The sequence below is a fragment of the Vicugna pacos genome, chromosome 5 (genome assembly GCF_048564905.1).
Source record: "Vicugna pacos chromosome 5, VicPac4, whole genome shotgun sequence".
Lineage (NCBI taxonomy): Eukaryota > Metazoa > Chordata > Mammalia > Artiodactyla > Camelidae > Vicugna > Vicugna pacos.
This window is the reverse complement of record NC_132991.1, coordinates 66,215,110-66,230,183: the sequence shown is the minus strand read 5'-3', so window position 1 is coordinate 66,230,183 and position 15,074 is coordinate 66,215,110. Positions and strand designations below refer to the sequence as shown.

Here is a 15,074-nt window from a genome sequence, read left to right as displayed (position 1 = left end):
CGGCTTCTAGATATTACCAGGTCTCTCTCTCTCTCTGACAAACACACACACCCTTACACACATAGTTCTCCATGTCACAGACTAAGGAAGTGAGATACTTAGCAATTGAAAGACTTCCCCACCTTGACATGTGAAGTCAGGTCTGATTTCTCAGTGACTCTTTTGTTTTAGGAAGGGTTACCAGATATCCCATGGACATGGCAAGCCTGAGTTGGCATTGAATGCTGGGAGCACTGTGGGCTGAGTCCTCATCCCAGCCCACTCCTTTGCACACCCTCTCTCCCCACCAGCCCTTCTCAGTAAGAAACTAGCAGGACCCACAAGCTCAGCCAGGCAGACGAGGGCCAGCAGCTGGGTTGGGGTGGGTTCTCGGGGAGGAGGAAGAGGTTCATCTGATCGCCTCCCCGTCCAGGCTCAATGACTAAGCAGCGCTGGCCAGAGGGATACTGTAGCATAAGCTGATTTTAAAAGCATGCAGATGGACCGGGATGCTATTTAAAACACCATTTGTAGGAAATCTGCTTTTGGAAATACCTTAGCACTGCACATTTTGATAGAATGCTGTCCTCCCTGGCTTTATCCCTGGTATTTGTGGTGCAGGGAAGATATTCCTGAGAATTGAATCTAGTTTTCTGGGTTCCTTTGGAATCATTCTTCTCAACTTTTGCATATCAGACACATCATCCCCTGTCTTTCTCACTTTCTCCTTTGCCTCCTCTTCCCTCTCTTGGTTAATTTCTTTCCCTAGGAGCCAACGGGTGGTTTCATTTTGTTGCTGTTGTTGTTTGTTTGGCTTTTTTAGTGAATCAGTCCTGCCCACATAAAAGGCACTGGGGCAGAGGAAAAGCCCTTTCTATCCCCATTAGAAATGCATCCTCTTGGTACCTAGAAGGAAGCAGGGGAATGGAAAGTCTGCCAATTAAGCACTGCCACCCCCATGCTCCCTTGACGCCCCGCGGGTGTGGTGGGCGAGGGAGGAGACCTGCCCAGCCCTCACCTCCAAGGGTGATCTCTGCTGCTCTTTCATTAGCAGATCAGTTCCCAGATGTCTGTATTTAATGTGCAGATTCCGCACCACTCATGGTGCGTCAGCGCAGCTCTCTGGCTGTTCGGGTTGAAATAGTTGAGTGAACCGTGCCAAATAGATTTGTCAAGTCTGCTGCAGTCTGATTTGATGCCATGAAGGGGAGGTGGGGTGAGGAGGGGACTTGGGGGCTGTGGGGGGAGAGGCTTCATCTGTGCCGGGCACTACCACTGAGTTTCTCTTTGTAGCCACTGGAGGGTGGGCACCGCGCCAAGCGAACTGGTGCTAAATGGTGGGCTTGAAAGCAAAATTCAGACAGCTCGACCTGTGAGCAAAGCACAGCGGAGGGGGAGGGCGCAGCGCTCTCTGCTCCAGGGGAAGGGGGCAGGGGGAGGGTTTGCCAATGCAAACCAGTGCATGGGGCATGAGGAGGGGATGACATGTGGGACAGACATGTGGGAACTCGAGTTCAATTCCCTGGTCACTGTCAACACCAGGGCAGGATACCAAAGACCAGGGAGTTGGGGAAGTCGGAGAAAAACAAGCTTAATGAGCACTCAGGGTGGCGGGCGATGGCTGTGCTATTCCCTTGCAAAACACTATTTACAGTTTGGACCTAGGCTGGGCTGAGGCAAGACCTGAGCCTGTAGGGGAAGACCGCCTCATGGCCAGGAAGCAAGGAGGACTCAGGAACGCTTTTCCAGCCTTCCACAGCCCGTGAGCAGCCTCTGAGGCTCTCTTTCCATCCAACAGGTAATAGTGAGGGTGCCAGTGAGAAAGGCATTACTCTGTCGCTGGGGGATTTGCAAGCATCCTCCTGGCAAAGCGCAGCCCAATTATGCGGGCCACATGTACAGCACATCCCCAAATCTTTATCCAATTCCACATGCCATGAGAAAAAGGAACCTGTGATTTTCCTGTGATTTTCCTGTGGGGCGGGCCCTCCTTATGCATATTTATGGCATAACCACAAGGCAGAGAGCTCATCCGCCTGTTAGAGCCCATATCCAGTCCATGTGCTCCTGAGATTATACAAATTGCTTCACATATATTTCTTCGGAAACCACAAGCATAAAACTACTGCTTTTGGTTTCACCAGCTGAATTAATAACACCCCAAACAGAGACACAACATTGTAAACACAATTGTAGAAGGTTCACGTATGTGTCTATAATTATAGGCACAATTATATACACACAGACCAAGGGAGGGGTGTGGAGAAAGGTGGAAAAAGCTGGAGAACACAAGACCTTGGCCACGATCCTGCTCACCACGGAGATGCTGGTTTGGTGACGAGTCTGCACTGGAGGGACTGAGATGGAGGCTGGTGTCAGGGCAGGAGGGCAGAGGCCATGCCCTCATACGTCTCAGCAAAAGCCCTTGTCTTCAGTTCTCCCTTATTTGGTAAACGTGGGCATCTTTCTTGTTGACACTGCTCTGGTTACCTTGCTTTCAGTCACAGTGTTGCTGGGCTGTTCTGATGTATTTGGAAGAAATTTGTGCTAAAGGAAAGAGTCTATCGGGGTGTTGCATATATCCTGATGGCTGGATGGAGGATGGGAGAGTGAGGACAAGAATGAAGTAAGGTTTAGGTCCAGGAGTTTTCAGAATTACCCCATAATGAGTGGCAGAAATGCGCTAAGCTCATCGTATTAAAGTAATGATGACTTCCAAGGGGCTTGGAGAGCCCTCAGGCACTGGGTTATTTGCTTCAGAATTTAACAGTGTTTCAGACTGTGGAATTGAAGCTCTCCGGAGAAGTGATGTGCCCCAGGGACACGGAGAAGCGAGGAGTCCCTGTGAAAGGCTTTGACCCCGGCAGGTGTTCCCATGGTCTGATCCAGGCCTGGTTTGTCACTTGCATCCAGAGGGAAACTGGCTTCCTCAATGCTCAGTCCAGGCCAGGGGACGAGAAGGGTGTGTATTCCTGGAGAGTCTCTGTTTCGTGGAGATTGGAAGGCAGGTAGTGCTCAGGCAGCATGGCTCTGAGTGCTGAGCTCATCACTTTGGAGTTTGGGCTCCATCATCAAATCCCGAGGGTGTAGAGTTGAATGAACTTGCTTTGCATTTGATTTGGCCACATCCCTTCTGAGCAAATAAACACCCCACTGCAAAAACCCCCTGCCCTATATTTATTTTCCAAATTAAAACAAATCAGTATGAGAGCTGTTGGAGAATTTAAAACCTTCTGCGAAACTACCAGAGACTTAGGGAGGAGAGAGAGTGACCTCATCAAAGCACCCCAGCCCCCAAATCAGTTGGCTAACAGACCCATGCAGGTCCTTTTTTCAGATCTTCTTGAATGATGTGCTGTGTGACCTTGGAAATTTCTTTTCATAACTCTGTGCCTCAGTGTCTCTGTCTGCCCAAATGGAATGGTACTGTAGCTACTGTTGGCAGAGCTCCTTGGGCTCTGTAGATGGAAGGCTCTCTGCAGATATAATTAATGTATTAGACCTGCAGAGCTCTTCTTGAGCAGAAGCAAGTTATCAATTTAAAAAGTAACAAGGCCCCATGGGATATTTATCTGCCTCTTTAAAATCGTAGGTCTGGAAGGGACCTGATAAGTCATCCAGACCTCTCCCTGCATCTGATGGGGCCTGTCCTTGAGCTGCCTCAGATAAACAGTACCCCCTCATTCTTCAGTTAGAAATGCAATTATTCGTCTGATGAAAATTTTTGAGTTTTCCAAAAGTACTTAAAAAAAAAACAACTTCCTGGTGGATGACGGCTTTCCCTTTTCCTTTTTATTGTAGTAATTTTGTTCATCATATATAAGATTAAGACAGTGACTCAAATCGTCAGCTCATAATGGTACGCGACTTCAGAAGTCATGAATATGATTGCATCCTCTAGCCAAGTTTATGTGTGTTCAGAAGAGGGCCAATGGCCTTTCCAAATCCAAGTCCCCCAGTTTATCTGCCCCCCTCAGTTATAACCAAGATGAATCCAGGGCCCTAGGTAATTAAGTTTTTCCCTTATCCATTTGCCGTGGGATGATCTCAGACCTTTAGCCTCTCCACTTAGAAAGCTCAAGGGAAAATTTCATTATACATAAGCTTGGAACCTTTTCTCCATCAGGCTCCCGTGGCTGGCTTCACCCAACTCCCGTGGGTGCTGAATTGTCTCCGGGCTCTGAGGCCAGCCTCCTTGGCGCTTACAGCCTTGATGCTAAATTCCTCCTGCTTCCCAGGCCACCGCTGTGCCCAGGGTCTAGTGGGACCGAGCAGATAAGCAGGGGGTGTGGGATGTCGCCAAGATTTTGCTTGGACTGGGAAAACACTGGCTGAGCGCTAACCCAGCGTCCCTAGACGAGCAGGGGAGTGAACACCTCACCAGGTGGATCGCCAGGTTCTTTGCATCTCTCCCTGCTCCGTGGGTTACTAAGATCCCACCCGGAAGAGGAACGCAGGTGGCAGATGGACTCAGCAGCCTCATTCCTTGTACCCTCTCCACTCTTATTTTTCCCCACCTGGAAGTTAAAGGTGCCTCCTTAAATAATGTGGTGGTGTGTTTTTAGGAGGTTTTTTTCACGTAGGGCACTTTCCCACCCAGTTAGAATGTCTGTTTCTGCCCCCACCCCTGCAGTGCTCCAATGCTCCACTCTCCCCTACCCCATCTCTCCTCCAGCCCCAAATCCCTGGGCCGTCCTCCTCTCCTCTCCTCCCTGATGCTTTCCTGCCTCAAATCCTGAAACCCTAATCCTGTTAGTATGCTATGTTCCAGGGCTCAGCGTCTCGATGGGGGTAACATAATCCCGCAGTAAATCTAACGGGCCCCACAAGGCATACACAGATGAGGGTGTGCACATCCCACCCCCAGAAAGAAAGCGGCCTCCCCTGCCCCACGCCCCACGACAAGCCCCTGCTCGTCCATCTCCTCCTCCACGTCAGCCAAACTGCTTGATGACAAAAACAGCCTCAAAGTCAAGCAGGAGGAGACAGGAGGGCACCGTGGTCATAAATGAGCATTTAGTGGTTAGGGAATTTGCCCTCCCCTCCATCCCTTCCCTTCCCTCCTTTAAATTCTCTCTCTCATATATATATGAGACAGAGCCTTCTGATTCTGTATCTGGCTAACTTCCCACAGTCACTAGAATGAAAGCAGCTTCAAAAAAATGTTATAGTCTTTAAGGAAGAGTTTTAAGAGAGAAATGTCAGGACCATGATTTACAAACAGGAAAAAAAAAAGTCCATTACCTTAACATCATTTTCCCTGAATGCAGCACCCCCCCAGCCCCATTCTTGCCTATTTGGTGCAACAAATTAATTAAACAGGATGGCGTTCATTGATTAACAATTTATTTCTACGTGTCGCCCTGATGGCTGGTTTTAGAGAAATCGCACATGTTGGGTTGGGGAGGGAGGGCTGGCACATGGTTCGGCAGAAGGGGTAAGTCCGCGCACTTGTTTCAGAGATGATTTTTTAAAATGTGCTACTGGTTTCCCCATCTCTGCCCTCCATTCCTGCCGCCTCCCTCCTTGGCCTGCTTTGTTCTCTTCCTTGAGTGTTTGTGCCAAGTAGATTGAAAAGGAGAATTTTGGATGCAATGAAACATTTATTAGTGGAGAGAAATATTTATTAAAAAAAAAAAGGAAGAAGAAGAAGATTTCCAGCACAATTTCTACCCCAGGGCTCCAGCACTGTGTTGTCTTTGAAAAAATTTCCTGCTTTCTGCGCTGTCCCTGGAGCTGGCCGTGTTCAGATTTTTACAGCAAAATAGAAATAAGCTGTAGGTCACTCCATAGGTAATGAAGAGACAGGCGTGTGCAGATGGAATGCTGAAGCCCTACTCAAGTGGGAAGCCATGCACGTAATGAGGGCCTGCCCCGCTGAGGAGGTTAAACAGTCAAGAACACCGCGAGCCTGCACTGTCTCCACCAAGGGGCTCGAAGGCTTTGACAGGTGCGGACCATCTACACCAGCCTGGGCACCCGGATGCGGATGGCAGAGACGGATGGTCTGCAGGAGGGGGATTTAGCGCTGGCAGAGAATGCCCCTCCTAGAGGCCTCCAAGCTAGGCATTGCTGTTCTCAGCAGTGCCCGAGTCACTGCAGAGCCTTCAAAGAGGACTTAGGGAGGGGGTCAGCAAGGAGAGGTGGCTGTGACCAGAAATAGGGTGAAAATCAGAGAACAGATGACCTCAGAAGCCATCAGGGATGATTTCTGGTTAGATGTTTCTTATCAGAGTTATATATTTTTTTTTCTTTTATTTTTTTTCCCACATAGTATTATAGTCCATTCCTTATGAGCTCACAGGCCTGGTCAAAACATGTTGATTTTCTTTTCCTGGGGGGAGAAGTGTGGGGGTTGTAGATAATAACCAAACTGGGATATTGGATAGCAGCCAATTTAATTGGCAGATGCCCCCCCTCAAGAGGTGCAAATCAGAAAATCCATGAAGTGCTGCTGGTTTCAGACGCTGTCTTACTGAAAATAAACCAAAGGTCTCAAGAATCAATTGGAAAGTGTTGGATCACATTCAGAATTCAGCGAGGCACCAAATGGATTCTCCAAACCACTTCGTGCCCTGAATTGTTTTTTAAACTTGGTTTACAGAGGTGCACTTGGAGAAATCTTTATGTTCAACGTAGCTTCGTGTTTTTTTTTTAAATGATTACGATGTAATCAACACTATCCCCACCTCTTAAGAAAGCTAGAGTCACCTTGAACACACTTCTGGGTTTCCTTTGGGTGATAAAGCAACCAGACTAACACTTTTTCTTTTAAAATTAACAAAAATATACACCATCTGCGACATTCAGCTCTTTAAAGCAGATGTTAAAATGCAATCATCACGTTTGAGATACGTCTATCTGGGTGCACCATACGCTGACAATTCACTGAGTTTTCTCAGCAACATGGACACCTCACTGCCAAGTTATAGCCTGAAAATTCTTGGCCTAGAGGTGGGACATGGGAGTCAGTGGCTTTCAGAACTTGGACTCCCCCAGTTGAATGAAGCTCCATTTGTTACTTGTGACAAAGCTTCTAGTCTAACATCTGTCCTGGGTGTCACGCAGGCATAGGAGCCAGCAGGGAGGGCTGGTGAACCTTCGGGTCTATCTACAAGCCTGTTATTGACTTTATTTTCCTAAAGGAGAAACCAAGGTATCTAAGGTTTATTGATTTGCCTATAGTCATGGAGTGAGTCGGCAGGGAATAGGGAGTAAAACCAATTTCCTGGCATCATTTCCCAAGCACACAGCCCCTTACCTTGCAATGCCTAGACTGGAAGCCAAGAATCCATCTCAGAGAATTTGATCAGAAAACATGAAAGGTGATTCTGAAACCACAGAGGCATTGAGAAAGTCATAAAGATGTATAATATATGATAGCATTTACCAGCTATAAATAGGGAGGCGCAGGGAGAAAAATAGAAACCTTGTACATCCATTGGGTCAGGAGGGATAGAAACTGCTTAATATTTCATTAAAGATGGAGTCTCATAAACTGCACTTTGATGTCTTTGGGCAAAAGACAATACAGGAGGACTGAGGTATTGTTATTCATTACTCTTTGTTATTAATAATTTGAACTGTGATTGAACAAAAACATCAACAAGGTATATTCTCCCTTTGAGTGGGGCACTCACTGTGTGTTCTGGGCACTGTTTGACTTTTTTTTTTTTTTGGTGGGGGTGGGAAGAGGTAAGTAGGTTTATTTATTTATGTATTTTCTGATGGAGGTGCTGGGGATTGAACCTGGGACTTCGTGCACACTAAGCATGTGCTCTACCACTGAGCTATATCCTCCCTACTATGGGCACTATTTGAAGAGGGTGAAAATCCACGGCACTTGTCCACAAAAGCACTTAGTCTGTAAGGGACAATGGGAACTAAAATGCGCTGTTAGAAAGTGGACACTCCCGGGACACTTCTAAATAAGAAACTCTTGTGAGGAAAGCCTTAGAATCTAGGGGCCAGAACAGACCTTACAAATCAACTCATACAACCCGCTCATTTACTAGAGGAGGAAATTGGGGCCCGGGGGAGGTGGAGATATTTGCCCACACTTAGGAGCTAATTAACAGCAGAGTCTGGCTCCTGGTTCAGTGGTGTTTGGACTTTTTTTGTTCCCACTATGCCCACCGCAGAGTGAGAAGTATAGAAAAAGTTTAATAAAAATAAGATGGTATTCCTTCAGCTAAGGGTCCAAAGAGTGGAGGGTAGACATGAACATAAGGTCAAGAGCAAACAAAATGCCAGGAAGGAGCTAGGCTTGGAAACAGGAAAGATGATATGAGGCCACGTTGAAAGAGCCTTCACTTGGTTCCAGAAGAGTGAGCAAAACGGATTAGCAGAATGAAGCTCAATTTGAGCAACCAGGTCATGGCCTAAGGTAGATAAATTGTGGGCTTATCTCCCTTTCTGACTGATGCCACTGTAGGCAGAGATCCAGGGGGCTCACCCAAGGCCTGAGGCCACAAGCATCCACGCAAAGGCCAGCCCCCCCCCCCAGACGTGGACCCCCGTGCCCACCCACCACCAGCCTCCCAAGACAGTCCAAAGAATCAATCGTTTCCTGACTGGGGAAAGATAGAGAAGGTTTCTTGGTGTTGACTGCCAAGGCTGAGAAGTGAAGGGGTCAGATAAGATAAAACTGGGTATTAAAAACACATAAGACGTGCTGGGTTTCTAAGCATTACCAGCGTGGTGTGTGTGCTGTGGATTAGCAGCTGTGTTAAAGTTCAGTTCCACTCAACGCTCCAATTCTATATTCACGTGGAAATCAAGCCCCCCCACCTCATATGAACTCCTTAGCATCTCCTGATGGAGGCCACACACCGTCACCGTCCTGGGGGAACAGGCCAGTGGTGGCCCCCCGCTGCTCACAGCACCCGTCCCCAGTAAGAAGAATGCTGCATTTGCTTCTTCCCTGCCAGAGCAAAACAAAAAAACAAACAAAAAGCCTCTGCCTCATGTTGAATTCTAGGAGAACTGATTAATCTCCTCCCCTTGGATTCAGTTCCTGCAGCCCTTTCCTCAGAGCTGAAAAGAAAGCCAAGGAATGGGTGTGGCGTGGCCTGGGCTTTCCCAGGCCCCCCTTGCGGTCATCCCTCCCCAAGATTAGATCACAGAGGTTCTGGCATCTCTCACTTCCTTAGGTCTTCTCCCAGGTGTCTGGCTCTAACCCTCTTTCCTTCTGCTTTCTTGGCCCTTTTTCTTCCCTTGCTTTGTCTTCTCACCCCTCTTTGTCCTCAGTCACGATGCAGGAAGCAGCCAAGCAGAAACCGAGAGGGATGGGTGGGCAGGCAGTCCTGCCTTGGCGCCCGCTGCGGGCAACAAGGCTGCAGAGGAGGAAGCTGGCGGCCTGTGGGCTCGGGGGAGCTCCCCTGGAATCGGTGGGCTTAGCATCAGGAACTAGGGGTTTCAGCAGAGTACAGTGGACCAGGGGACACCTGTTTCCTCCTCTCCTTTCCTCTGTTTCTCTTAAACAGGGCACTTCCCCTCAGTTGGTTGCCAAAGGTATGATGTCTCTTAGCCTTGCCCCCCACCGTCAGTGAGGTGCTGTTAAATGGCTCTAATTCTGACCTTTGCAAGTGGGAAATATCAAAGGTTCGAGGTTGCCAAATGGCAGAGTTCCTAGTTACAGTTCCTAAGGAAAAAAGGACATGTTGTTAATTAGCTCTCAGCTCCCGTGCCGTTCCTTGCTGTTACCCAGAGCATGCTACGTTGGGATTATAAACACACAGGGAACACATCACCGAACAGCAGCCCTACCTCCATTCCACCCATGCTTGGGGACCTTACGGGCTCCATGACTCCTAGCCACCAACATAAACACTGCAGATTTATTAAAAGAGGTGAGAGTCAAGGGAGGAAACCACAAGCCTGAAGCCTAAAAACACGGCAAGGGCTCAAGATCCAGACAGACATCCCTGAGCCTGTTTGTTCATCAGTAAAGTGGAAATAATAATACTTACCTCCCAGGGTGTTGTAGGCTAATTGTGTTTACACAGTGACTGGCTCAAGGGTATTCAAATAGACCAGGTCTCCATTCCTCTTGTCCCAGCCTTGTCAGTGCCCAAACAGCTCCCACGCTGGAGGTGCCGTGAACTGAAGCATCTAGTCCCCCTTCCCAGGAGGATTTGCTAGTCTTTGAAGCCTTAAGCCTTGGCTGTGAGTAGACTTACAGTCACTTGGTTGTTACAGGTATGATTTGAGAGGGATGGTTGGCTAGTTGGTCTTTCCCTCCATCCTTATCCAGGGAAACCAAGAGAAACTCATGTATACTTGCTCCAGCTACTCTTTTTTTCTTTTTTTAATGGAAAGCACAAAAAAGCATAAGATCCATATGGCAGTTATTGATTGAGGCCATCTGGTACGCTAGAACTTGTTCCTACCATCTTGGATTAGAAGCTACTCCGAAAAGCCTTTCCTCCCAGAAGAGATGCATTGGTCAGATGGGGACAGGGATGGATTTCATTACAAGACGGGCACTGCAGTGAGAGGAAGCCAGAGCAGGACTCCTACGGTCTGTCTGCAACCCTGACCCTACAACAAAGACCAGAAAGAACCAAGGAAGTGTTGATTGACACAGGGGCACGAGGGTAGATGGTGCCCGCTACCCTCTCACCCGCGGCATGGAGCAGGGAGGCCTCTAGGTAACTAACAAAAACAATTGTGAAGCCCTTTGTAATTATGAAACACTGCAAATCTTTCTGTATGCCTGCAACCTGAGGAAGTGGGGAAGTCAAGTTCAAGCTAGTGAGTGAGGTCAACTAGCCCTAAAAGATGACATTTCTGCTCCATTTTTAAAGGATACTCTACTTTTTCTCTTTCCCCCCCTCTCAATTTCTGAAAGCTCACAGCCCCTTCCTCTGCTTTGCTCTCAAGCCCAGAGGCAACATTTTCCTTCCCTCCAAAAGTTTTTGTGAAGACCATTTATTGTTTTCAAGTTAGAGCAGTATGAGAAATTAAATTTTTTTTTTCACGGTGTTTCCGAAATAAGCACTGAACAACAAACCCACTGATTATTTTTAAGGTTGAGAGAAATACAATTGAACAGAACTGACCCCCCTCAATCAAAGACTGCTCACGTGGCTCAACCGCACGGGGAAATTCAATAACACGGACTCGCGTCTCATGTTACAGGTGTTCCAAGCCAACAACGATGCCACGGAGGTGGTTCTGAACAAACTGCACTCGCCGCTGCTGACGCGCTTCGTCAGGGTCCGCCCTCAGACCTGGCACTCGGGCATCGCCCTCCGCCTGGAGCTCTTTGGCTGCCGGGTCACAGGTAAAGTGGGGCTCCTGTGATGTCGGGAAGAGGACTGTGTCCTAGGCTCTGCTCCCCTTTGAACCCTCTGTAGACAGATGGCTTGGTTTTACCTGTGACTCAGTCTACAGGCATTGAACTCACACTGACTCTAGACTCTGCCTTGCTGGGTACCACTTCTTCACGCACACTCCCCTCATTCATTCACTGCGCGTGTACTGAGGGAAGACCTGCTGTGTGCCAGGCCCCACGCTGGGAGCGGGAAAGGAACAGGAGAAGGGAGCCAGCAGCTGGGGTCTCTGACATCATGGAACTTCCAGGCTGGTGGGCAAGATAGATAATAAGCAAATGCAAGTCCAGGGATGATCATACACTAAGATGCATGTGTGTAGGTAAAGGACAGGGTGCTCTGAGAGGGACTGAGGGGACCTCACGGACTGTTGACTGGAAGTATGGGGACAACCTTTCTGAGGATGTGACTCTTAAGCTGGGGTGTGAGTAAAGCTGATGATGACTAAGTGGAAGGGCGTTTTGGGTAGCGGGAACAGCAGTAAAGAGCTGCGATTACACTTGTGGAAGTAAAATCCTAGCCCCAGGAAGGGGTCCATCTAGTTGGGGAAACAATCACCAGGTGACAATTTAGTGCTCAGCTGAGCTCCCCTGCTCACCGCCTCCAGGGGGGTCATTGGGTGTCTTGTCATCAAAAAAGGATGTGAAAGTCTCTGGCTAAGCATGTGAGATGCTCAGCCATGCCAGGCACTGTGCTGCGAGTTTTATAGACTAACGGAATCCTCACAACAACCCGCAAGAGGTAAGTACTGCTATTAGCCTTCCTTTAGATCTAGGGAAACTGAGGCACAGAGCACTTCAATCATTTTCCCAAGGTCACTCAGCTAGTAAGTGACAAAGAAAATGTGAATACAGGCAGTCTGGCACCCAGTCCGGGCTCTTAACCACAGTGCTATCCTACCTTGAAATGCAAAGAAATCAGTTCTGACTTAATGTGTTTGATAGTCAGGTTCTTTGACAGCTCCCTGCTGATGGGGGGTGGTCCCAGTTAGGAGGGTACCAGCAGAACCTCCTGTATCTTCCTCCCTCTCCCCAGATGCCCCTTGCTCCAACATGCTGGGGATGCTCTCTGGCCTCATCGCCGACTCTCAGATTTCTGCCTCCTCCACCCGCGAGTACCTCTGGAGCCCCAGTGCCGCCCGCCTGGTCAGCAGCCGCTCGGGCTGGTTCCCCCGGATCCCTCAGGCCCAGCCGGGCGAGGAGTGGCTTCAGGTGGACCTGGGAGTGCCCAAGATGGTGAAAGGCGTCATCATCCAGGGGGCCCGTGGAGGAGACAGCATCACCGCGGTGGAAGCCAGGGCGTTTGTGCGCAAGTTCAAAGTCTCCTACAGCCTAAATGGCAAGGACTGGGAACACATCCAGGACCCCAGGACCCAGCAGCCAAAGGTAGGCTGTTCCCGGAGACTCGCTAACCTTGCCCCAAACAGGGAGGTTGATTTGGGGGTGCTGCTTTCCCGTCTCGACGGTCATCACCAACCCCTATAAGCCAATAAAACAAATATTAACTGAGAGATTACTTTGTGTCTGGCCCTCTGCTCCATGCCTTATTTTAACCATTACAACATCTCTAGAAGGTCGATCCTTTGGTCACTCCCATTTTAGAGACGACAAAACTGAAGCTTGATGTCACGCTGAAGGTCCCAGAGCACCTGTGGTAGAGTCATGATTCAGACACGAGTCTCTTTCCAGAGCCCAAATGCCTAACCACTACTCAACACTGCCTTTCTAGTAACTTGGGCCCTCTATAGCCTCTTTCAGATAAAGTTTCCTTGGAAATGTCCAGACATCCAAAGGGGATGTGTTTCTTGGAGGCTCAACTATAGGAACTGGGGAATTTACTTCCAAAAACAACTTTTTCTGAATGTTACTGCATGCCTTTGTATTTTCCTGGTCTTGACTGTTTAGATCTTTCCTGCTTGACACTTGGAGGCTGGGGAGAGGCTAGGGAAACTTACTCAGACCAAAGTGCAGGCCAGTGCAGCGCACCCTCTCCTGCCTTCAGAGGAATGGTCAGCCCTCAACACGGGCCACGGAAGAGCCCCAGGAAGGGGAGAGGACATGACACCTCTGTCCCTATCCAGGTTAATCTTCCGGTCAGCCAGACATTCCTATCCTCATTGCTAAGTTGCCCCTGGTTTTCCTCAGAAGAGCAGGGCCCCTAACAAGAAAGGGGTATCACATGTCTCTGTTTAACCCCTTTGCTAAGCAAATGTTTCCATTCTTAATGCAGAAGTGAGGGCTGGGTTGGAGGTTTTGTAATGCTGATGCAAACTCTCAGCTCATAATTCCAGGGGCTTGGAAAGGCTCAGGGCTTGGTAACTGGAACTTTCAGCAGATGGAGCAGAAATTGGACCACAGGCTTCCCCAGGGACAGCTGACCCTATCTCTTCCGGACCATTCTGGGGGCCTGGGAAAGGAGATGGTCTTAGCTAGGATCAGAGCCTGCCCTCCCCATGACAGTGGCCCCCTTTCTGGAATTGTGAGCATCCTGCAAAATGAGGTGACTCACAGGCCCTGGCACACCAACATTCCCCGAAATCACTGATGCTTGGGTGTGCTCTGGGTTGGTTCCCCCACCTGGCTTCAGCCAGGGCAGCCCCACCGGCATCAGTTTTATGTAGCACGGTTCTAGGTGAGGTTTCTTTTAACAAAATTTCTTCCACTAGATGAAGGTTGGGGGATCAGGGAACACCATCTTGGACCATCAGTGTGTGACCAGAGGACGTTGTCACTAGCCTAGAGAAGAGTTGGTCCCTTTCCCTTCAGCCGCTCAGTGACTTGGGACTTTCTAAATCTAGGCTTTCAAGCTGGGACCTTTTAAATCTAGACTTTAAAACATCAGGGAAAGAACTTCTTTTTCTTATAAACTGAGAACTTCAGAACAAGCACAAGTGTAAACCCCCTTCTCTCCTCTCTAGCCACACCCAGCTTAAGACTCATTCAGACCCTAATTCTTTCCTGAATCCACAGTTTCAATCCCAGAATAGAAGACAGAACCCAGCAATTACCACTTTCATCTGCTCCCTGTTTTCCATGTTTCTGGGACCCTAACCACCTCCCAAATGAATAAAAACCTTGGTCTGAGAGTGGGGCTCCCCTAGACTGTAATGTCTGGTGACCATGCATCAGCTCTGCTGCTGCCTTCGGGTTGGTGTGAGGGGTGGGGAGGGGCATGGGGAGGAGGGGCAGCAGGGAGGGGGGAGGAGGGGTCCCGCTGAGAAGGGCTGGGTGGCCTGTCTCCCCTACAGCTGTTTGAAGGGAACATGCACTACGACACCCCCGACATCCGGAGGTTCGACCCAGTTCCGGCGCAGTACGTGCGGGTCTACCCTGAGCGGTGGTCGCCAGCGGGGATCGGGATGCGGCTGGAGGTGCTGGGCTGTGGCTGGACAGGTAAGGTCCTCTTCCCACTGCGGTCTCACCTCCTCCCACTGCGGTCTCACTCACAGGGTCTTGTGACCTCGGCTTCCTGGGATGCCCCGGGAGGAGGTCAGACCTCCACAGGGACAGGGCGGAGGGGCAGCCGTCGCTGGTGACATCCCATCAGCTCAAAACCTGGCAGACCCCCAACCCACCCTGGACCCTGCCAAGCTCTGCCTCAGACCATGGGTACCTCAGACCACAGGTACTCTGGACTCAGGACAGTTTCTCAAGGGATGTGCTTTGTCTTTTTTAAAGGCCTATTTCAGTCCTCCAACCCGAGTCTCTCAAAAACAAATCATAACCACACGCCACCTACCCAAATTCAATTAGACCCTGA

At 49.3% G+C, this 15,074-nt stretch overlaps 1 protein-coding gene across 5 annotated transcripts in view; it reads left to right on the top strand.

Moving 5' to 3' along the window:
* The window catches only part of NRP2 (neuropilin 2), a 111,759-nt gene that overhangs the window by 46,482 nt on the left and 50,203 nt on the right, over positions 1-15,074 (top strand). For all 5 annotated transcript variants that reach the window (XM_072961403.1, XM_072961402.1, XM_072961405.1 and 2 more), the window contains 3 exons: positions 11,122-11,266; positions 12,351-12,700; positions 14,563-14,707. In XM_072961403.1, the coding sequence (XP_072817504.1) occupies positions 11,122-11,266; positions 12,351-12,700; positions 14,563-14,707 (640 nt within the window). The remainder of the gene's footprint in view (positions 1-11,121; positions 11,267-12,350; positions 12,701-14,562; positions 14,708-15,074) is intronic.